Consider the following 25,343-nt stretch of genomic DNA (forward strand, 5'->3'; position numbering starts at 1 on the left):
AGTAGCTACTGTGAAATTTTATACTTGAGCAATCTATTCTCTGAAGGTAGGCTATTACTTCCTACAAAAAGGTTGTTCTTTGATAATACATATAAAACAAATGAACTGTCCCTTACATGAATCCAGAATAAAAGCAAATTGGAAATTATGAAAAGTTATTAGGGAAATTATGGTGGCTACCATTTCTGGAGACGGAGCTAGGTTCAAATCCTTGGCTATGAGACATACAGAAACTTGTAACCTTGGGCATATTTCTTAAAAACATGTTTAGCATAACCTGCAAACCGGTCACTGTGTTAATAGAGAAATAACAAATAGAGGTGTTATTAGCACTGAGCCAGGCACTAAGAGCTCAGTAAGGTAGCTGTTACCATTATTTAACAGAAGCTGAGAAGAGAGCTCATTAATACAACCTTGCAAAGCTGCTATTGTCTTTTTGGTTTAAAACCCAATCTTTACATGCACAGCAATACTGGTTGTTGCTGTTGTTTGCTTATATTGTAAAGAACTCTACAGAACTAAGAGGAGAAAAAGGAACAGGGCTGATTATTAAAAACCGCGTGGGATGCAGACTATGTTAGATTAGAGGGCTGTCATCTTCCCTTTCAGATATTTTATCCATGCCCAGGCGAGTCAATGGAAGTATGGAGGATATTTCCCCAGCACATGCTTATAAAACAAGATGACATCAGGTAGAAGTCTAGCACTTAGTACAGTACTATGTAGGATACGTTCTTAATAATTACTTTTTGAATACATCAATATTGTACATTTCACAAGGGAACTGTAACTTCCCACAAAACAGACTTACTTAACAAAATTTGTATTTTGTATTCTGAATTTGAGTCTTTTACCTCATCAACAGTTTAGTATTTACTTTTTTTAATCTTCCTTTATTATTTTAAAAGCCTTTGGAGGAAAAAAATTATTACCCTTACATTAACGAAAAAGTAATGAACTTTAAAGCGTTCGAATAAGCTGCCTAAAGTTAAACATAGTTTGTAAGGAACAGAATCTGTAAGGTACAGAAGCAGCTGGGATTCGAACTGGAATTTCTTGGGTTCCAAAGTTCAAGCTGTTCACGCAACATTGAAGCTCCAGTTACTACTTGTCTCCGGTCTCCTGAAAGCTACCGACTGTATCCCTAAACTGTCCTGTAGACAGATCTTTAAATACGGCCTAATTTTTTCCTTGATGCCAACCCTTTCGTTTCACATCACCTATAAACTTATCAACAACGGAAATGATGAACTAAGTCTAGGACTCGGAATACAGGCCCAAGGAACAGACATTTGTTTTATTTCACTCCGTACGCCAGAGGTCGGGCGCCATCGCCGCAGTCGACAAACACAGGCTGGGGTCCAAAGAAGATGCAGACCGCGCCCAGGTCTCAAGTTGGAGTCAAGGCCCACGTTTATGTCAGGAGAGGAGAGAAGAAAGGGTTACCCTTTCCGACATACTCACCACGGCGGAAGCACACAGGAGAAGGTTGGGCTCGTAGTATTAGTGCTAACAACCCGAAAGCCCCTCGAAGGCCGTTAAACGCACTTACTTGAGCGAAGTAATTCCAAGACGCTAGGCCGGCACTGGCAACCGAAAGGGCTCCTCTGTCCTCCAGCCGCAGGCGCCGATGGTGACGACATCTGGGTCGCGCCACAGCGAGCGAAGGCCCAGCGCCAGGCCACGAGCACAACACTGAACGCGCGCTGGGAGAGAGGCGGGGCGTGGCCGCGGCGCCTCCTTTAAGCGTCACGGGGTGGGGTGCGGCTACCGCTGGACACTGGGGTTTGAACATGTCGCGCTTGAGAGGAGTGGACGCCCGAGATCCCCGCGCGGGTTTCCGAGCTGAGAGGAGAGACGGCTGTACCTCCGTACCCCAGGGGCTGTTAAAGGCGGCCAGGAAAAAAGCCAGTTAAACTTATCGGGTAGGAACCTCACTGAAGGTAAGAGCCAGATGTTCAACCCGATTGAGCGTCCTGATAGCCCTTGACACAGGTAACCTCCCTTTCCTCTGGCTTGTCTTTGCTTCCCTTTGCCTCAGGCTTCCAGCGAGGATCCCTGCGGTTTTATGTAGACATTATGTTTGAATTGGTTTGGTCAGCCCAGTTCTGTACCTCTGCTGGTTCCAGCTTTCCTTGGTGAAGGGACTCTACTGAAGATATGGCTAAAATTTTAAGGGGTATTTTCTGAGAGTCCCAGGTCCTATGAGAAGTATAACATAATGCGAAACTAAATTAGCTGCTAGATGATGAGCGATTACTACCTTTGGCCCTAATTTAACTCGTTTTAATTTGTTCTCTAGGGGCACTTATCAACGCTGAAAATTCATTTTTATCTGCCCATTGTGAGCTTAGAGTGAATGCCACTGTTCCTGTCCAAATGCTGTTCTGTATGCAACGGGGACACAGTCCTATTTAAAAGAAATAATGAGCATGCGTTTACTAAATTAAGGATCAGGATAGATGCTGCACAGAGTCTTAGTTTGGGGCCATTCTGAGAAACCTGGTAAAAACCAATAAGCTCAAATCTGGATACCATGAATGAATTCCCAGCTCTAGGGATTAGTGTGTGAGTGGATGGTTAGGGGGGAGGGAGAAGTATAGCATTCTTCCTGTAATTTTATCCCTCTGCATTACTTAAATTCAGGTTTTAAAATGTTCTGTGATTAAAACCTTTTATTTTTCTTCTAATGATTGCTTTCTTATTATGAAATGTATGCATAAAGTAGACCAAGGAAGCAAGTACTTGATGAACAAAAGGTTATGACATAAAATGTTCTCCTTGGAAGAGTTTTAAATCAATGGAAACAAACATTTTTCAAGTACAGATGTGAACTTACTGATGCAGTTGTTTTTCCCAAAGCCTGAAACATTTTCCTCTATACCTGCTTGGAACTCATTCTTCTTTTTTTTGTTAAGGTTTTTGCCATAGGGCGTGTGTGATTGTCAGCAGGACAGAGAGAGAGAGAAATGAGGGGGAAACTGAGAATTCTCCCCCTCCCCCGTGAGGATGGCCCCATGGCAATCCCTTCTCGGTTTTCCACCCTGGGATTTTGGGCCTGCACATACACACACCCAGCATTATTCTCAAACCACCAGTTCCGGGACTCGAACTGTGGTGGGCCATGTGAGAGTCCAGTGCCTTTACCACCATGTCACTTCCTGGCAAACTCATTCTTTTGCATCCTTCACAATTCTGTTTAGAGGTCACACCTCAGAAAGGTCTTCCTGACTACCACAAGTATCATTGCTAACTCTGTTCTCTTACCTGACTTATTTTTAAATAGCATTTTTCACTATCAGAATGTATATCACTTACTTGTTTATTGTCTTTCCTGCTCTCCAGCTAGAATGCTAATTCCCATTAGTCCGGAACCTGTTTTGTTCATTGTTGTATTCCTAGCACCCCAAAATAGTGCTTGGTATATGGTAATTCTTATTGAATATGTGTAGAAGCTTTCAATAAATGAATTAATATTCTCAAATGGTAAGTATTGGATTGAAATATACTTTTTGACTGGACCTAGGTGGTGTAGTCTGTTAAACTTCTAGGGAGCAAATGATTTTTAAATCATAGGTCAATGATGATATGGATCAGGACTGTTTAGGTTATTATTGTAGAGAGCCTAACTGGCACATAACATTACATTAAATAAGTGAATATACAGTTTTTGTTAGGAGGAAAAGAGTGTAGATGAAAGAGGCTCATGATATTTATAGCTTATATGTGAAAAAAGAATCCCTGTGTCTAAAAAATTAATGTGTTGCGCGGCGGCGGCGGTGGTGGCGGCGGCCCAGAGTCTAAAGGTCAGAAAACCAGGAGCTCAGTGGTCAAGTGTAAGAAATGGATGTCTCAGCTCAAGAAGAATGAGAATGAATTTGCCCTTAATTTTTCTTCTTTCTTTCCTTTCTTTTTTCTTTCTATTTTTTGCATTTTTTCTAAGTCCTCATGGTTTTGATAATTCCTACTTGCATGGGTAATGACAGATCTTTATTCCACCTACTGGTTTAAATGTTAACCTGTTTCATAATCATCCTCACAGACAAACCCAGAAAATATGTTTTACCAGCTATCCAGTTTCTCTTAGCTCAGTGAAGTTGACATATAAAATTAACCATCACTGCATGAAAATACATAACTCTTCTTAAAGACATAGGAGATGGATTAATTTTGACGTTCTTATAAAGCTCCATTATTGTCAATGAAAGCATATAATTACCATCCTTTATAGAATACTATTAGATGGGTTTTAGGTATTGTCTCATTATTACTATAGTTAGGAAATATCTGGACTGGTGCAGTTGTGACCTCTGCTTGCCAGAAATATCAGAATTCCAGTTCCTAAATCCCCAGGTGTCCTGGTCCTTGGAATTATTCATTTATGAAGTTTCACATTTGAACATTTACTCTTTATAAGGGAAATGTCTGCCCGTCCTCTAGTTCTATGCTACAAACCTTAAATTCTTCACCATGGAACTCTGGCCTGATGTCAGATATCACAGTGACAATTGAAAGTTTGAGAGAAAGGTATGTAATTATTTAACTCTATAATTTTTACATTTTAGAAGAGAAGGGATAACAAATAATTGTACCTATTTTTAACAATTGAGATGATAAAACTAAGTCCAAAAGAAATAAAAATGAAAACGTCTCTCAATGCATAGTATTATACAACATACTAGATAATAATTTGATTTCATTTCCTCAAAATGATTAAATTCTGGCTACTTGTAGATGTCTAAGATGAATAAATCAATGCTCTTGTGAATTATTTAAAGTAAATGAATTTCTTGAGTAAAATTGTATGCATATAATTAGCTTGGGAAGTAAATCCTTTAATTAGAAAAGTCAAATAATTATTTTTCTTCAAAGAAGTAAAATTACTGCAATTACTTTTTGAACAGATAATATAGAATTATTTAATAGATAATTTTAAGGTACCCACAAGGAAGGAATTTAAGTAGTGAGTATAATATGTACAGGGCATTCAGGGATTAACTTTCTCCTCCAGGAGATTCCTTAGAACTTTAGCAGTCATTTGTAAACCTAAAATAGATTGATTGCCTAATGTCGGAGTTTCGTTGAACAATTGCTTAGGCAAATTTATTTTTATCTTAGAAATGAAATTATTAGTCACATATGTTTCTAAGTTAACAATTGAAATGATATCATTTAGAATCTTTCATTAAACACTCATGCAGAAAATCTACATTTTTTTTCCAGTTGCATTCTTCAATGTCGAAGACATTTCAACTAAACTACTTCATTTTTAGGGAGGAATCTTACTAACAGCTGAAGAAGATTGCCTAGTTTCCTAAATTCAATGTGATACTCAAATGATTAAATTCAGGAAACCTCTGTAAAATAACATGGTGGGAGAGTACAAATATTTAGCAAGACTGTTACTACAGAGCTGATTAGAAGTGCTAATTAGAGCTGGATATTGTTCATGAATTTAAATCATAGATGAATAATTTAGTATGTAAGTAGTGGCACTACTGCTTATAAAAGTAATTAAAGCATATAATTGGAATAAACATTTTCCTTGATGCACATACTTTAAAATCAAAAGTTTTTCGGAAATTTATTTTTCCCTCCTTAAAAAAGTTATAAGTAATCATCTAAGAAGAAGGATAACTGCCTTTAATGTAAGAGATGCAATTCTAAAAATAAGATGCATAAATAACAGGAACTAGGCAGTCAATACCTGAGCTGAAATTTTCCGTACTGGAGCCTATCACATTTAGGCACTCTAGTGCAGTGGTTAAGAAAGTGGGATATGGAACCATTCAGACATTTGAAATTGTTCTTCCTGCTAACCACAAGATGGCTGCTGTGCCGCATCAACTGATGGTCAACTCTGCTTGCCAGAACCGCCTTCCTGAAACTGTATTCCATGGAGACTCACCTACAGTTGCGGAACTGCACGAGACCCACACTTGATCCAACCTTGAATGGAATCTATTTTCCCTATTGTTAAAAACTTTGGACTCGTGACCCCTCTCCCTCTACTCGCAGGTATCGCATTTTCAATGACCCCTCTGGAGGATAGCTGTCTATAGCAGAGATAGAGTAATTGGGAGAGGGGGAAAGGGCTGAGGGTCAAACATAGGATAAAAAACATATTTATATGTATGAAAGTAGAAATGGAACAGTATTGGTGACGACATGCTTGATTAAGACACTATGTAGTTTATCCTAGATGGGAAACTACACTTGGTGTGTTGTGATGATACTCAGGGAATGAGTGTTAGGCAATATAATTTAATATAAAAAAAGTAATAAGCAGGAGAAAAAAAATGCACATTTGATGACTGAAGAGAGCTGTATGGACACAACTGGGGTCTACTTTATAATATGTTCATTCTACTCCCTGGGGTTTATGCCTAGGATCAGATTTGGATACATGTGTAAGGATATGTCAGCTGTGCTAGCTAGTGGATATACTTAGACTAATTGAGTTCATTGGTAGAACAATTGAATGGGGGGGGCGGAAGGCATTGAGGGCAATCATGAATGTCAGGGACAATGGAGGAGGAAGATGGGACATGGCAGAGGGTGGGGATGGGGAACCTAGGATGGCAAAACAAAAGGCAAGGTATGCAGGACACAAAAATTGGGAAATCATTTGCTGAGAACATATATGTTGATGTGCTTGATTGAGCCAATGCACAGTGTATTTTGGATAGAAAATTCATATGTGTGTTGTGATGAGAAAAAAAAAATTTATAATAAAAAAAAATATATTCATACAAAAAAATTAATGTGTTGAGATTTGGTTGTTTAGGTATGAAGAAGGAAACAATACCGTTATAATATTGAAAGGCAGAGCATTTGGAAGTGATTAGGTGTTTAGGATGGGGCCTCTCTGATTTCACTCTTGGTGCATTTATAAACAGGGGAATGAGATCATGAGACACACATATACACAAACATGTGATTTTGTTCTCTCATGATATAGTGCCCTCACTCTATGACCTTGGAACTTCACCAGTAGGAAGCCCTTACCGGATATGACTCCTGGACTTTGGACCTCCAAACCATGAACTCAGTAAACCTCTATTCTTTTAAATTACCTAGATTCAGGTATTTACAGTTATTAGCAATAGGATGAAATAGAAGGCTTTATCCAGTCTGTCTGTAGCTTTCAGTTTTATCTCATCTCTCAACCTTTGATAACCAAAATCGCTATAATTCTGAACTGTTTGCAGTTCCTTATGAGGCTATGCTCCTTATCTCCATATCTTTGCTCAAATAACATTGATGTGCTTAAACAATCTGACCCTTATTTTCCCATTGATAATTTGGGAGTGGGGCCAGCCCTGTGGACAGTGAAGGTGGCTAGATCCCATGTGGCCGACTATGGTTCAAATCTCGGTTCTAGGTAACTTGAAAAACATGCCAGGCGTGTGTATGTGCATGCCCCAAATAGTGACAGATTTAGAAATGGAGATGAAGGATTGCAGCATGACCATAGACTATAGGTGGGTGCTTTCTCCCTCTTCCTTTGTTTCTGTTTCCTCACTTCTCTCTGGCGAATGCATGTACTCTCTGGCAATTAATATATATATATATATAAAATTCTAGAGTAATAATAGGACCTACTAAGGTTTAAATAAGATAAATAAAATTACACAATAAAAACTGACCATTTGCTGTTATGGCAGTAGCTCCCTGTTTTTCTGAATTTCTTATTTTAATCTCAATTTCTAAATCTCCATGTCATTACCAAGAGTTATCTTTCCATCTTATGATGCCCCTCAAAATATTTAATGACTTTCCATATCCCACAAGATACAGTATAAAATTTTTAGCATACTGTGCAAAAGCATATCTAAATCTTGACCCTAAATATCTACTGTATGGCTTCTTATATCTTTTTAGCATTCTATACTTTAATACCAATGACAGTAATAAAAAATTATTTTCCCTCAAGCAACCATACATTAAAAAATTTTTAGAACTGTTTTAGATTTACAGAAAATTGAGCAGATGGTGTATTATATTCTCATATACCCCATCTTAGTTTCCTGTGTTATTAACATTTTGCATTAATGAAATACATACATTATAATTGATGAACCAATATTGATAGATTATTATCTAAAGGCTATATTTTACATTAGGGTTCACAGTTAGTGCTGTACAGTTCTATAGGCTTTGACAAAGGATTATGTATGGATGTTGATTTCTGTGCCTTCTCTGCTCATTGTGTTAGCATGATGGTGGCTATCTTTTATCTTACATATCAGCACAGCAATGTGCCAGAATATTTAGCTAGTAACATAGTTGTATGAAGTTAGCAGTGAGATCTAATGTGTAATTACATGGTCTGTTTTTGAATAAAATCAACTTTTACACTAGCTTCAATTTATTGTTATTTGATCTGTTTGATTTATTTGAAATTTTTTTTTTTTTTTTAGCAGTTGTCTTTTAATAGGTAAACTGAATAGCTATTAAAATATGTTACTTGGGGGCAGCAGGTGGCATGGTGATTGAGACTCCCACATGGCTGACTACGATTCAAGTCCTGTACCTGGTGGCTTGCTTTCTCATTTCCCCTTTTTCTCACTCACTCTCTGATCAAATTTTAAAAGATAATAATTAATAAAATTAAAAAATAATATTAAAAAATATATTACTTAGTATCTACTCCTTTTCATTTTTCTTTTTGAAAAAAAGTGCCTCAATGTGTTTGGAGAATAAATGTGGATGTTCCTGAGGAGGCTAATCAGAATCTTTCATTCAGCGCTACTGAACGATGGTGGGAGCAGATAGATTTGACCAAACTAATCATATCAAACAATAAACTGCAGTCACTTACAGATGACCTCCGACTTCTGCCTGCATTGACTGTTCTTGATGTAAGTTGACTGACTGCAAATATGGGTTATTAGTTGAGACTCTACAACTAAATTTAGGCTTTGATAAACAGAAAACCTTTTGTGTTCAATTGTTTGGATGCAAGGACAAATAACAAATTATTATGTCAGGCATAGCATAGTAGTTAAAAGTGCAGATTAGGAACACCAGAATTCTACTTCATTGCTCTGTAATCTTATGAAAGTTACCTTTCTGTGCTTTAGTCTTTATAAACTAGGACTGATGCTACTACCTATTTTTAAAAATTGTTCTTAGAATTAAATGAGTTAATACCTCCAAACAGAATCAGTATTTAAAAAGTGGTCATTTCTGCTTATCTTTTTTCTTGTTGTTATTATTTTTATCATTATTATTTCAGGCATTGAAAAAAGTTCTTAGGGTAGATTTCTTTTGTGTGTAGCTAGTCTTCAGCCTCATTAACTTAAATTATTGAACTTAAAAATTTTCTTTTTTCTATTTATTCATTTAACTCCATTTGTTATCATTACTTTTTAACTTGACCAAAGAGAGACAGAGAGACAGAGAAGAGGAAAGCGAGAAAGCAAACCACCAGATCTGGGACTCTGGTCAGCCATGTAGGAGTCAAGTGCCAAACCACCATGCAACCTGCCGTCCCCAAATTATTGAACTTTAATTTGTGTATGTGTACCTTTCTTTGTTGCCATGTCACGTAGTAAAGTGAAGCATGAGTAATTTTTTTTAAGAGTTTACAGACTCCTGTTGCACTTTGCTTAGCAACATCAAAAGGCCTCCAATTCATTTGTAGAAAAATTTAATCTAAATAGGCAGTTGTCAGATTTCTAGAGGAGTGTTTATTTTCTTCATTTGTATAATGAGTAGATCGGCTTACTCTAAGATTCTTTTTACCTTAAAAACAATATTATTCTTTTATACTTTCTGTATATATTGACATTGATAGTTCTATCAGAGGGCTATTGCTAGTTTCTAACCTTTTTGTTTCTTATTTGAAATTGAAACTCCATTTTTATGTAATATTTTAATTTTTTATTGTATTTTAAACCAATGACCCAGCACTTCATGATTTTGGAACAGCAATTTGTTCAGTTTCAGGCTTGCTTTCCTCTTCTATAGACAGAACAACTTCCAATAGTCCAACTTGTTCCCATTGAATTAGAAGAACGGGATTGTTGCTGAATAATTTTGTATAGTGGCAAAGTCATATTATTAATTATGAGACTAGGGATATTGATCTTATCTTTTAATAACTTTTAGATACATGACAATCTGCTGACATCGCTTCCTTCTGCGATAAGAGAGCTAGAAAATCTTCAGAAACTTAATGTCAGGTAAAATTTAAACTTACTTATTTCTTATATTGCTATTATAATGGTATAAATAATATTCTTTCATTTTTTCCAACATAAGAAAATATTTTTGTATTATCTCATAGTGGTTAAACTGGACTCCCATGTAGTCGACCGCGGTTCACGTCCCGGACCTGGTGGCTTAAAACTCACGCTGGGCGTGTGTGCGTGCGTGCCCAAGATCCCGAGAGGAGAATGGAGGAGAAGGGATTGTGGCGTGACCATCCCCCCTGGGGGGTGATTTCTCGCTTTCTGTCTCTATGTCTCTCTCTCTCTGTCTTTCTGGCGAGCGCACATGCCCTATAGCAAAAACCTCTCCAAAAAAAAAAGCAGAATACGAATTTACTTTTTTTTTTTAGATTATTTCTGGTTTTATAATTGCTTACGTGTTTTCTGAATTTAAAGCCAATTGAGTTTTTTTAAAGAATCATTCTTTATTTAACTTTATTTATTTATTCATCCTTTTTAATTAGATAGAGAAAGAGAGAGAGAAAGTGAGAAAGCAAGCTGCCAGGTCCAGGACTTGAACCATGGTTGGCTATGTGAGAATCCAGCACCTTAACCACCACACCACCTGCCGGCCCCATGAACTTGTTGTTGTTGTTAGAGAGGTTTTCGCTATAGGGCTCGTGTGCTTGCCAGGGAGACAGAGACAGAGGGACAGAAAACGAGACATCATCTCCCAGGGGGCGTTGATTCTTCATTCTCCTCTTGGGATTTTGGGCATGATGCATGCACACACACAGCATGAGTTTTAAGCCATCAGGTCTGGGGCTTGAAATGCTGTCGACTACGTGGGAGTCCAGGAACATAATCACTATGCCATCTGCTGGTCCCAAGCCAATTGAATTTTTACTGCTTGCACTTTTATTGTTATGAAGCAATTTTTAGTATTCTTATTTTGTAACAGAAATTTTTGTAGTTCCATAGATTAGACGTCCAGGCTGGCTTTACTGGCATCTCTGCTCTGGGCTTCACAAGGCTAAAATCATTGTTATAAGTTGGCTTCCAAATGGGAAGCTTTGGAAAGAATCCACCTCCAAGTTTTCACTCTGGGTGTTAGCAGAATCCAGTTCCTTGGAATTGTGAGACTGAGGCCTTCTTTCCTTTCTGGTTGTTAGCTGGGGGCTACCATTAGGTCCTTAGGTCCTGAGAGTTGTCTTCTGAAAAGTTAAGACCAAGTACAAAGAGAGTAGAATTACATATTATATTCAAGTGTACATGTAAGGCTTCAAACAGAAATAGTTATTTTTGTCTTGAATGTTAAATTTAAAACCTGCTCTTCATATAAAGTAGAATTCCATGGTAGTACATGTGTATAATTGTAGTACATGTTGCACAGTTTTTGTCAAAATTTTTAAAGTCAGATACAGCATAAAAAATTGAGTCCAGGGGCCAGCCAGGTGGTGTGGTGATCCCTTATGACTGATTGCATGGTTGGATTCCTGGACCTGGTGGCTTGAAAAACACACTGGGCATGTGTGTGTGCATGCCCCAAATCCCCAGGAGAGTGGAGAAGGGATTGTGCTGTGGTTATCCTCCCTGGTGGTTGCTTTGAGGTAGAAGATGGGCACACACCCACATATAGTTAGGGTTTAGATGGGATACTATACCCTAACTGAGATGGAATCATTCTTGTCAAGCTTTCACTAGAAATCAATTATTGAAGTCATTGACTGCTTTCACTAGAAATCAGTTATTGTCTCTCACTGCTTGCTCACACAGAGAATTGCTTACAGCCTGCTGGAGGTAATGACATCTGAAGTTAACATTTTTCATATCATTGCTACATTCCGAACAAAGAATGTAGTCTCTCTTGGTCTAGAGAGCAAGAGAGCAAAGGACCTTGAACAGTAACACGAGCTGTCATTTTAGAAATGGAAACATTACATGCAGTCTTGCACCTACAAGATAAGGGGGTCTAAATGAGATTACATTTTAGGGACAAGGGAAAAATACATCAAAGAACACAGCTTAATCTTAGACTTGTGGGAACCAATATAAAAATTAAAAACCGCCTGGGTCACAGACCTCAGAAAAAAAATCTGTGGAATGTTAACTAAGGTGTAAATGTCTGAAGTCTTGTGATTTGTGAGCTCACTCCCACATAGGAGAAGAATGACATAAATCACCCAACACATAATCTCCACGAGGACAATGCATGAACAGGTCCCTCTTTGCTAGGATAAAGACCCCTTGTCCCAACTCTCTTTTGGCAACCCGTTTGGGCCCTCTTCCACGGGGTTGGAAGCTTTTTCTCCTTCCCTAATAAACTTTGCTTACTATTCTATTTGTCTGCATTTCTAATAAATCTTTGTGAGTGTGAGACAAGAGCATGGGTGTTGGGTCTGATCACCCAGTACTCCCAAGTCACTTTCTCATTTTCTCTCTCTTTCCCCACCTCTGTTTCTCTCTGATGAGTGTATACTCTAGCAAACTTAAAAAAAAAAAAAATTGAGTCTTTTCATATTAAAATCATGGATTAATTATAAGCAAGTAATCAAAATTCACATACTGTGTTTGATTAAAAACCTTTACTTCTTTGTTGTTTTTCTTTGAACCCCAATTTGATTATATTATTGTTATTTTAATGAGTATGTATGTTTACTATGTCGATTTTGCTAAGTACTCAAAATTAGTAGCCATATTTCATTTTTATAATGAGTCTATGATTAGTTAACAAAATGGATTTGATAAATATTTATTGTGTTATCACCAATTCTTTATGTATCAATAGCCACAACAAACTGAAAACACTCCCTGAAGAAATTAGAAATCTAAAAAACCTGAAGGGCCTGTATCTCCAGCATAATGAGCTAACTTCTATACCAGAGGGATTTGAACAACTTTCCAATTTGGAAGATCTAGTAAGTTTTTACTTTCCTATTTTCATATAATTTGAGGCTGGTAGGATTCTTCATTGGGCTGAGAAATTGGATATATGATTGAAATCAAGAGAATGTGAATAGCTTATTTTATGAGTAGATTATTAGGAACTGTGTTTCCATTAGGCTGCTAAATAAAAATTGTAACTTTGTTTTTCCTATATTATATCAACTTTAAATTTTACTTCAGGAATAGAGTTTGGAAAAGGACAGTGAGGATATCTTTGTTATCTAGAGTCTTGTACAGCTTTGCAGAATAGAAGAAAGTTATCTTTAGCATATATTATTCTTTTTTTTTGAGAGGTTTTCGCTATAGGGCGCGTGCACTCGCCAGACAGACAGAGAGAGCCATAGAGACAGAAAGTGAGAGATCACCCTCCAGGGAGGATGGTCACGCCGCAATCCCTTCTCCATTCTCCTCTCAGGATCTTGAGGACGCACGCACACGGCATGAGTTTTAAGCCACTGGGTCCGTGAACCACAGTCAACTACGTGGGAGTCCAGCGACATAGCCATTACGCTAACTGCTGGTTCCCTATTATTCTCTTTTTTATACCCATTCCCTCCATTGTATTATGTGGCCCTCCTGCTTTCTGAGTGTCCTAATAACCCCTTCAAGCCCTACTTTTTTCCCTCTATTTTTCATGATAGCTACATTTTCTGTTAAAATTTTCATCCCACCTGTTCTACTGTCTTAAATAGAGATAACCATAAAACAATAAAATATTATTTTAACAATATTACTTAAAATAATAAAAACAGCCGGGAATGAACCTGAAAGTCCAGCAACTAAGGGAGGCTGAGACAGGAGGATGGCGAGTTCAAAGCTGGTCTGGGCAACATATTGAGATGCTGTCTAAAAAAGAACTGGGCATGATTTTCTCTTAGAGTCTCAAATGGGAGGCTGAAGCATAAACCTTGCCTTTAAAAATAACAACACCAGCAGATGGCATAATGGTTATGTCACTGGACTCCTACATAATCAAGTCCTGGACCTGGTTGCTTAAAATTCACTCTGGGCATATATACATATGTGCCTAAGATCCCAAGAGGAGAATGGAGGTTAAAGGATTGCAGTGTGCCCTTACCCATGGGGGATAATATCTTGCTTTCTGTCTCTCTGTCTCTGTATCTCTTGAGAGCACATGTGTCCTAAAGCAAAAATCTCTCTCTCAAAAAAAAAATAATAACAACAATAATAATATGAATGTCAGGCACTTTGCTTTGTGCTTTGTATGTAACAAAGCAGGCAGTTTTATCCCCTAATACAATAAGAAAATAAAACTTACCAGAAAAGGAAATTTGTCAAAAGTCATACAGCCAATAAATAATGAAATCAGGATTTGAATATATCTTAATTTGACTCCTTTTTTTCCTCTTACTTTATCACCAAAGGTTTGAAATGCCACTGTAAGGTATACCATCTGAAAAACTTTAGTCACATTATAATATATGTTAGATCACAGGTTCTAATACATAGATTTACTCCATGTAATTATTTCACATTTCATTCTTATTTTATTCCTTCTCTTACATGTTTTGGAAAACTCATTAATGTCATTTTAGCCTTATATTTTATTTTTCATTAAAGGAAAAATTACTTATTTTACTTCTATTTTTTTCTGCATGGAGATCCTCATTTATTTTATTTCTATTTATTTTTTTTTTATAGAGAGATTTTTGCTATAAGGTGCATGCACTTGTCGGAGAGACAGAGAAAAACCAAAAGTGAGAAATCACTGCTCAGAATGGAAGGGCATGCCTCAGTCCTCTCTTCTCCTCCATTCTCCTCTTCGGGATTTTGGGCACACATGCACACACACCCAATGTGAGTAAGAAGTCACTGGGTCTGGGACTCAGACTGCAGTTTACTACATGGGAGTCCAGCGACATAATCTTTATGCCATCTACTGATCTAAATCCCTCTTTATATTTCTTTCACCTGCTCTATTATTTAAAACCAAACTGCGTATTCTTCTTAACCATTCCTTCAGTGTCTCAATGCCCCTCATCTGCTCTTGTGTTTGAGATGAAAATATATACGTCAAGCCCATTCCTTCATTGTCTCCGTCTTTCAGTTTGATCAGTTTGGAAATAAGGTTTGGGGAGTAAAAGGCATAGACAGATAAAATGAAAAACAGAGGAGGAGGCCATCAGACTTTTTAATAAAAAATTCATGGTAAAAATAGCAATTTATTTTTAAAAGTTAGAGTCTATTTAGAATTGAACTTTGAAAGGAAACATTATATAAGTGAAGATTCCAGTTTTTCACTTGTAGGTTTACAAAGTTCTTTGTATAATGAAAGGATGTTTCATTTGAGAACTGTGTTCTTAAAGATCTTATCCAATAAATCAAAAATGTGAGAAAGAATATATACAAAGTAATATTTCCTAAAGCTATATGTAAACTGCATAATGGTACTCTTGAGGTGACCAGCCAGGAGACGGTCGCCCAGATCAAGGCTCATGTATCCTCACTGGAGGGCATCGCCCCTGAATATCAGGTCATACTCCTGGCAGGCACGCCCCTGGAGGATGAGGCAACACTGGGTCAGTGTGGGGTGGAGGCCCTGACTACTCTGGAAGTAGCAGGTCACATGCTTGGAGGTAAGGTCCATGGTTCCCTGGCCCGTGCTGGGAAAGTGAGAGGTCAGACACCCAAGGTGCCAAACAGGAGAAGAAGACTTGATCAGTATCTCGTACTGTGTGTGCATGTGTTTGTCCCATCTCTCACTCCCTCCCCCAGGGAACCTGTTCAACTATCCCGCGGGTCGGGACAGTACTAAATACTTTTTGAAGGAATGATACAAATATAGATTAATTTATATGCCATGTAAATATTTTATATCTAACTTAGTTGTTAATGGTAACAATCCAGTATTTAACTTGATTAGTGGTTCTATGGTTTAGAATTTAGAGGATAGTTTATTAGAATAATTTGGGTTCTTTAAAATGCTTTGAGAATTTCTGAATTAATTTCTTCATCACTAATTTTTTTTTTTTTTTTTTTTTGAGAGATTTTTGCTATTGGGCACATGTGCTTGCTGGAGAGACAGAAAGTGAGAAATCACCCCCTAGTGGGGATGGCCATGCTGCAGTCCCTTCTCCACCATTCTTCTCTCAGGATTCTGGGCACACATGCACATGAGCCTGACGTGAGTTTCTAGCCACGAGGTCTGGGACTACACCTTGGGCCATGTTGGAGTCCAGCAGCGTAACCACTATTCCACCTGCTAGTCCCCATCACTTTAATAACTAGAAAAGTTATTAAAATAGCAAAGATAACTTGCATATACCTTTCACCCAATTTCCTCCAAAGTTAATTTGTTTAAAAGAAATTTTTGCCTTAACTTTCTCTCCCCAGAGAGAAAGCAAGACAGAGATAGTAAGAGGGAAAGTGAGAAATCAGTCCTAGGGAAGATGGCCATGCCACAATCCATTCTCCTCCATTTTCCTCCCAGGATCTGTGTGTATGTGTTTCAATCAAATTTATTTATAGACACTGAAATTAGACTTTTTACATAACTTTAATGTTACTCTTTTAATTTCTCCACTATCCATTTAAAAACACAAAAACCATCTGTACTTGTGAGCTTCATAGAGACAGATGGTGAGGGATCCAGGGAAACAAAACAAAATGCAACAAACAAACAAAAAAAAATTTAATAGACAAATGAGTGAAAAGTTATCTATAGACAATAAATGTATATGGTAATGTCTTTGACTTAATTGAAATGCACTGCATTAATGCTAGTGTACCATTGTGTACACTATAAAGATGTACAGTGACTAAATTTAAAGTTTTAAAATATAAAAACAAAATTGGGGCCAGCAGTTAGCATAATGGCTAAGTCGCTGAACTCTCAAGTATCGACTGCTGTTCAAGTCCCAGACCCAGTGGCTTAAACTCACGCCAGGCGCGTGTGCGTGCGTGCCCAAGATCCTGAGAGTAGAATGGAGGAGAAAGAATGGCATAGCCATCCCCTCTGGGGGGGGGTGATTCCTCGCTTTATGTCTCTGTCTCTCTCTGTCTGTCTGGCGCGTGCACTTGCCCTATAGCCAAAAGAAAAACAAAAACAAACAAAAACTCTCCAACAACAACAACAACAAAAATATATAAAAAATAATTCAATTTTAATAAAAGACCAGTAACAGGTAAGCAAGTGTGACCTACTCATGCTAAGTTGCTCTTGTTTTCATAGAACTAATAACATAAACACTTATAATGGGGACCAGCAGTTAGCGTAATGGCTATGTTGCTGGACTCCCACGTAATCGACCGCAGTTCGAATCCCAGACCCGGCGACTTAAACTCACGCCAGGCACCTGTGCGTGCATGCCTGAGATCCCGAGAGGAGAATGGAGGAGAAGGGATTGTGGCGTGGTCATCCCCCCTGGGGGGTGATTTCTCGCTTTCTGTCTCTCTGTCTGTCTGGAGAGGCCCGCCCCCTATAACAAAAATCTCCCCCCCCCCCCCAAAAAAAGCACTTATAATGACATAACTTTATGTTTACAATAAATGTTAGAGATGTGATGCCCATTTGCAAAAATAAGACACAGACAATGGGCTGACCCTTGCTCTAGATGAGGACCATCGTGATCTTTTTTTTTGGGGGGGAGAGAGATTTTCACTATAGGGCGCGTGTGTTCGCCAGACAGACAGAGAGAGACATAGAGGCAGAAAGTGAGAAATCACCCACCAGGGGGGATGGTCACACCGCAATCCCTTCTTCTCCATTCTGCTCTTGGGATCTTGGGCATGCACGCACACGCGCCCGGCGTGAGTTTTAAGACACTGGGTCCGGGACACGAACCACGGTCGACTACGTGGGAGTCCAGCGACATAGCCATTACGCTAACTGCTGGTTCCCCATCATGGTGATTTTCACTTGAGTTATCACTACCTTCTTCCAATTCCTCAATAAGTAATTCAGAAAAATTCAATTCTGGTTGTTGCAAATGAAAATATTAAACTGTAGGGACAAAAATCCTGACAGAGATTGGGGGCCAGTTCCTCTGACATTTCTTTTTTTTTTTTTTAATTTATTTTACATTCATTCACTGTACATTATCACAGCATATAAAATGGTATTTCCCATCTAGAATACATGTATATTGGCTTAATCAAGGATATTACCATACATGTTATCAGCAAATAATTTTCCATTTCTTATTTCTTATATATTTTTATTTTACCCTCTACCCCCCCCCCCCTTGATTCCCTACTTCTCTCCCTCTGCCATTACCCATCTTCCTCCCACTCTGTCTCTGGTATCTACAGTTTTCTATGCCCTTCCCTCCCCCCCACATTTTATTGATTCACAAAATATCTTAATCTGAATACTTTCAATAGTAAATTCAGCTAATATACACGTATCTGTGAACATGTCTGACTTTAGGCATAAAACTCAGTAAGTAGGATGAATATACTATAAATTAGCACCTAGCTGAGGCTATATAGCTTACTGCTATCATTAAATAGGTATATATTTATATATTTTTAATGTCAAGAAAAGCAGTTTTAGTCTTAATAAATCAAACTAAAACAATGTTAAGAGAAATTTGCTTAAGACTAAAAGCCAGGAAAAAGGTTAGAATTCTGTTCAAATAGTAGGTAGATGAACCTATCAACAGCTCAATAGAAGACAAAAATCCTTAAATCTGGAAAACAAAGCATAGAAGAAAACCAGTAATGTTTTAGTCAAAAGTCCTAAAATTCTATTTCACCAGTTCAATCTCATGTAATTAATCTCTCTTCTGTCGTAAATTCTGGAAGTTAACATTCAACTCTGGATTTGTCCCTACCATTAAGTTGGCCATTTTCTTCATTGTTTTTTTTTTAATCTTATTTCTGTGTACCTGTCTTTAGTTTTCTTGGAAAAGCACTGCATTCAGAACTTCTTGGAGAGCTGGTCTGGTATTGGTAAATTCTTTCAGGTTTTGTTTATCTGAGAATGTTTCTGCTTTTTCTTCTCATTTAAAGGATAATCTTGCCAGTTAAAGAATTATTGGTTGAAATTGTTTTTCACTTAACACTTTGAATATATTTTCCCATTCTTACCTTGCTCACATTGTTTCCAATGAGAGGTCCAAAGTTGGTCTGATGGGATATCCTTTGTAAGTAACCTGATAATTCTCTTTTGCCAATATCAGTATCTTGTCTTTGTCTGTGGTTTTGGCCAATCTGCTATGTTATGCCTTAGAGAATATCTTGGGTTGATTCTATGTGGGGTCCTATAGATTTCTTAGGTCTAGATCTTTGAATGCCTCTCTAGGATTGGAAAGTTTTCTTCCAGGATTTCATAGTATAGATGATCAATGGCCTTACTAGTTTCTTCACCTTCTGGGATACTGATTGTCCAGATGTTTGGATGTTTAATGGTTTCTAGAACTTCTTGTATATTATTTTCATTTTTTTTTTTACTTTCTCAGTCTTTGCAGTGAATTTTTCTAGGCCATAGATTCTGTCTTCTACATCTAAGATTTGGTCTTCTGCATGATCTAATCTGCTTTTAATACTTTCAAGGGAGGTTTTAATTTTCTATATTATAGCCTTCATCTCTAATAGTTCTGTTTAATTCTTTTTTGTGTATTTCCTCTTTCAGATCATGCAAGAACTTCCTCACCTCCTGGAATTCATTATCTCTTTGCTCTTGCATCTTCTGGAGTCCATTGTCTCTTTCCTCTTGGCTCTCTGTTAGCTTTGTCACTATGAATATCCTGAATTCTTTAGCAGACATTTCCATGAGTTCCATTGTACTGCCTGTGGATGATGAGGTGTTGTTCTTTTCCCTTGAGGGAGAGAGATTTTCTTGGTTTCTTTTATTTCTTGTGCCTCAGCAGTGACTTCTGGTCATCTGATGGATTATACTTTTCTTCCTAATTTCTTCAAGTTCAATCTCAGCATTCAGAGGCTTGCAGAAGGAGGTGATTTGTCATTTCTGCAGTTTTGTTTTTCTCCAGCTCAAATACAGATGGCTTCTCAAAGAGCCTGTACTTTGACTTTCCACTCTAGATTGGGATCTGGAGGATGAACTCTAAGCAGAAAATCTGCAGTTGTTCTAGCCCCTGGAACGGATTGTTCACAGCTCAAATGCCCGGGATCTTGAACATGCACACATCTATGCCTAGTGTTGAGTTTGAAGCCTCTGGATCCAGGACTGCGCTAGCAAAAATCAATCTCTTTTTCCTTCCTTCAAAGTCTCTCTCAGGATAATCCTCTGATGTAGTTGCTCTTCTGCAATCTCTGCTGGGCTGGAAAAGTCCAGGTTATTTTATGTTATAAATTCTTTCATATATCTTCTGTAATCCTCTCTGCCAGGCAGTACTATCTATGTTGCCAGGCCATCTTTCTAAGAGCTTCTGTTGGCTTACTTGAGATCTACCTTAGTTTCATAGCTTTCTGATTGATCATCAGATATGACATTCCAGTCAAAGCCCTATCTAATAATGAGTATTTCCAATTTCTGATTCAATGCAACAAGTATTATTTAACCTATGCAAATAACCTTTCTGCCACAAAATAAGAATACTCCCAAATATTTCCAATTCAAAAGGGGTTAGGAAGGAAGAAAAATATATATTTCCATTTAAAGAAACAAACAAGAAAAATATTTTAACAGATTGCTGAACCTATCAACAACTCAAAAGAAAGTAAAATGTTTAAATTGGGAAAACAAAGCATAGTTAAAAAAAAATCAGTAATGTTTTACTCAAAAGTCATAAAATTCTATTTCGCTAGTTCAGTCTTATGTTCAAACTCTCTTCAGTTGAATGTGCAGTTACTGTGGACCAATCTTTCCGTTTAAATCCTGGGAGTTAACATTCAAGATTGTTATTGATATTTCTTGTCCCTAGCATTCAATTGGTCATTTTCTTGATTGCCTTTTGTTCTCTTATTTCCGTATGTATCTTTAGTTTTCTTGGTTGAGCACTCCTTTCAGTACTTCTTGAAGAGTGGGTCTGCTACTAGCAAATTCTTTCAGGTCTTGTTTATCTGAGAATGTTTTTATCCTTTCTTTCATATGTAGGATAATCTTGCCAGGTATAATATATTTGGTTGAAACTGTTTTTCACTTAACACTTTGAATATATGTTCCCTTTCTTTCCTTGCTCACATTGTGTCTAATGAGAGATCTGAGGCTAGCCTGGCTGGATAACCTTTATAAGTAACCTGACATTTCTTTCTTGCCAGCTTTAGTATCTTGTCTTTGTAGGTTTGACCAATCTGGCCATGATATGCCTTGGAGAAATCTTCTTGGGTTGATTCTATTAGGAGTCCTTTGTATTTCTTGGGTCTGGAAGTGAAGTACTTTAATTTTAGTCTAATGAGAGATCTGAGGCTAGCCTGGCTGGATAACCTTTATAAGTAACCTGACATTTCTTTCTTGCCAGCTTTAGTATCTTGTCTTTGTAGGTTTGACCAATCTGGCCATGATATGCCTTGGAGAAATCTTCTTGGGTTGATTCTATTAGGAGTCCTTTGTATTTCTTGGGTCTGGAAGTGAAGTACTTTAATTTTAGTGTTATAAGAAAAAATTTTAAAAGAAAAATTTCCTTTTAAAGGAAAAATATTGTCTTTTAAAGGAAATTTTTAAAAATTCTCTCATAACTGTATAATGGAAAAAATAGAAACAAACATTTAAAGAAACATTAAATTGGGACCAACAGATGGCAAAATGGTTACATCATTGGCAGCATGTGTGTGTGTGTGCTCAAGATCCCAAGAGGAGAATGGAGAAGAAGAGATTGTGGTGTGGCCATCCCCCCTGGGGTTTCTCATTTTCTGTCTCTCTGCCTCTCTCTGTCTCTTCAGCAAGCGCACAAGTTGCATAGCAAAAATCTGTCTAAAGAAACATTAAGCAATAAAGATTAATTACTCAAGCTTGAGTGAGTGTAGGTAGAGAGTAGACCTCTAATTTTAGTCAAAGCAGTCTTGATGATCAGCAGAAGAAACGAGAGAGATTATTTTTTTCCTAAATGATCAATTTTTCACCTTTATTTAAAGACTTTTTCTTCCGTCCAAAGATGTTTTTCATATTATATTACAGCTAGCCAACAATGGATCTAATTTATTATAGGTAGCTAATACATATTAGATGAATGAGTGATTAATGCATTGAACGCATCATGTGTGATATACCCTGACTTTATTTTAATAGAAATCGTCCCTTTTTAAAAAATTGCTATAGGGCTCATGTGTTTGCCCACAGAGAGAGGTAGAAAGCATCTCCCCACTGCACACAGTCACACCTCAATCCCTTCTTCTCTATTTCTCCATCATGTGGAGATTTGAGGCACCTACGCACAAGTGCCTGGCACGTGTTCCAAACCACAGGGATCAGGATTTGAGCCACAGTCAGCCATGCAGGATATAGCTCCCTTAACCACTAGGCTATGAGGTCAGTCCTAACAGAAACCTTTAATTCTCATCTGCAACATTGATAGACAGCAAACCTGCAGATGTTAAAAAAGAACATTGAAATGCTGATCAGTTGAAATTGTCTGAATGAAGGTTACAGAATCTATCACTTTTGTAGTCTCAATCTTTTTTATGTTGTAATTCCCTCACAATTTTGAAATCTCCTGTAGGGATTATTTATTTATTCATTTAATTACTCATTTACTATAGGGCAGGTGCCACCACGCCCAGTTACCTATTTACTCATTCATTCTGTCTTTCCTTTTTTTTTTTAAAGGATCTTTCGAACAATCGTCTTACAACTGTTCCTGATAGATTTTCTTCTCTATCCAGCCTGGTGCGACTCAATCTTTCCAGTAATCAACTGAGGAGTTTGCCAACAGAAATAAGTAGAATGAAAAGTAAACTTTCCCTATTTAAAAAAAAAACACACATAAATTTGAAGTTGGTGCAACTTGCATTTCGAAAAACAATTTTAATATAGTTGCAGAGAAATAAAGTAAAACATTTTTATGGTGGTAATTTTTGTCACAACTACTCATATCTTCTACAGACTATTATTGTCTAGCATCTGCCTCCTAAAGAGTTAAACCCAAAATATGCTTAGGCATATCAAAAGAAAGAAAAAGAAAATGAGATTATGAATTGTTAAAATTAATTTCGGTTTTGAGCTACGTTATTTCTTCATTCATTCACTGAACATTCACCAAGACCATTCCTCTCTCACAGGTGAATTCATCTGTGATATTTGTTATATTATAGCTGCAGTCTTCTCTTGGTCCCTAAGTAGTAAATGTTATGGGAGAGTCTTGTTTTGCATGAGGGTCTAGATTATCAGTCCTTTTTTAAAAAAGCAACAGTTAGAAAATTTACAGGTTCTACTAATGTTTACTATTGAACTATCATATTTAAAATATAGAACTGATATAAAAGGATAAAAAAATTAAGGTACATTTTAGAGTCCCAAATCATTGTAATGATTTGTGTGTGTGTGTGTGTGTGTGTGTGTATGCGTGTGTGTATGTGTAAAGTCAAAGTTTTGTTATTTCTTTGATGATATTTACCTTGTGTCAGCTGTAGACCATGGTCTTTTTTTTTTTTAATTATTAAAGATATGCAAGCTTTCTTTAGCTTTTTAAACCTCTCTTTTGTGGAGGAAGTCATAGAAGTGATTTCTTATGGTTGATTGCAGATGATTTTGAGGTGAATTTGTAAAATTACGCTGTTTTACTGTAAATTAGTAGTTATTTGTCATTTAAAGTTCCAGAGCATAAATGAAATCTGCCATAAGTCAAATTGTCATTTGGGAGAGCTTTTACTGGGATAGGAGTAGTTAAGGTCCTGCTTGTATTTGTCATTTTTCTTTTTCTTTTTCTTTTTTTTTTAGAGAGAGTTTTTTTTTTTGTTTTTTTTTTTTTTTTTTTTTTTGCTATAGGGTGTATTCGCTAAAGAGACAGAGAGACAAACAGAAAGTGAGAAATTACCCCTCTCTCCTCCCCGGAGGCAATCCCTTCGCCTCCATTCTTCTCTTGGGATTTTGGACATGCACACACATGCACCTGGTGTGAGTTTAAAGCCACCAGGTCTGGAACTCGAGCCGTGGTCAACTATGTGGGAGTCCAGTGACATCAGTATTCTTCGTCTTCTGGTCCTATGTTTAGCATTTTTCAAAAAAGGTGTTTGGAAGGAGAGATGAATATAAAATATGATGTCTGGCATGAGGATATAAAGAATATGGGTTTATTTTTCATAAATTGGGTGGAAATATCTTAAGGGATAGGAACATACAAGTCAACAGAAAAATATTTTGGATTTATAGCCAAGTTTTCTAAAATCCTGTATAAATAATGATAAGATGCTTTTTGTTCTTTAGCCATCACAGTGATACTTTTAAGATAGCACCAGTTAGGTGATGTACTTGACTATTAATGACCAGATCTCAAGAATAGTATCTTATATTTGTATGGTCCTGTGTAACTCAGAATACTTTTATTTATGTTATTTTCCTATCACAACAGTTCTATGAGATAGATGAATGCATATCTTTTACATTTTAAAGACTGACAAATCTAGACTTAGAAATCATATTGTAAATTATAGAACTAAGGCTTGAATTCTCTTCTATCCCCCTTGTTCTTTCTGTTACATACCGCTGATGTTTTCAGTCAGTGTTCTTAGATGTAAACATTTGTGAAAACTATGGTCTCTAACTTTACAAGAAACTTTTTTTTGGTATAGTTTATTGGATTGGGGTGGATCAGATTGTGACTTTTTCCCTCAAGACTAGTCAGGTAACATAAATTATCATTAGTTAAAAGTAGTGCAACTGTATTTGTTTTGAAAAGCAGTCAGGGGCTGACTCAGTGGTGCAGTGGTAGTACCCTGCTCGATACTAGGTCTATATAGATCTTGAGTTCAGTTCCCTCGTCAACCTCTACATGCTGAGTGTGTGTGCCCATGGTGCTGGTTAGTTAGGAAGACTGGGGGCAGATCGTGTCGTGAATCCCTGTTGAGGGTGACTGTCTTTCTGTCTGTCACTTTCATGAATGAAAGAAATAGATTTAAAGAAAAGAAGAGAAGCAATCACCTTTTTATATAATAAAAGTAAAGCAGTCTAAGACAATGTGTCAACCTAGTCTTAAAATTATATTAAATTGGACAGGCTCACACCAAGGGAAAATAATTTGTGAAATGAGTATTGCTTATCCAAATGGGTGGGTTGAGTGATTTTTTTTTTTTTTTTGAGACTGTATAGTGGCGGTGATAGATGGAATAATCTGTAATATGGATTAGGGAAAAAACTGCTTATTGAAGTTTTAAGGTTAGGAA

General features: G+C 37.1%; 2 protein-coding genes across 4 annotated transcripts in view; one reads left to right on the forward strand and one right to left on the reverse strand.

Moving 5' to 3' along the window:
• The window catches only part of SRSF11 (serine and arginine rich splicing factor 11), a 42,796-nt gene extending 41,162 nt beyond the window's left edge, over positions 1-1,634 (reverse strand). The window contains exon 1 of one of the 3 annotated variants that reach the window (XM_027767739.1): positions 1,465-1,482. The gene's annotated coding sequence lies outside the window, so the exon portion shown is untranslated. Of the gene's footprint in view, positions 1-1,464; positions 1,483-1,552 lie in introns of those variants that run through there. The other 2 variants (XM_027767737.1, XM_027767738.1) reach the window with 2 other exon arrangements.
• An 84-nt stretch (positions 1,635-1,718) lies between these two features.
• LRRC40 (leucine rich repeat containing 40) overlaps positions 1,719-25,343 on the forward strand; it is a 51,153-nt gene continuing 27,528 nt past the window's right edge. Inside the window, 6 exon segments of the mRNA XM_006167136.2 lie at positions 1,719-1,902; positions 1,905-1,943; positions 8,683-8,864; positions 10,117-10,190; positions 12,946-13,075; positions 22,792-22,915. Coding sequence (XP_006167198.1) covers positions 1,794-1,902; positions 1,905-1,943; positions 8,683-8,864; positions 10,117-10,190; positions 12,946-13,075; positions 22,792-22,915 — 658 coding nt within the window. The 5' untranslated portion in view covers positions 1,719-1,793.

The sequence above is a fragment of the Tupaia chinensis genome, unplaced genomic scaffold, assembly GCF_000334495.1.
Source record: "Tupaia chinensis unplaced genomic scaffold, TupChi_1.0 Scaffold144529_1, whole genome shotgun sequence".
Classification (NCBI taxonomy): Eukaryota; Metazoa; Chordata; class Mammalia; order Scandentia; family Tupaiidae; genus Tupaia; species Tupaia belangeri.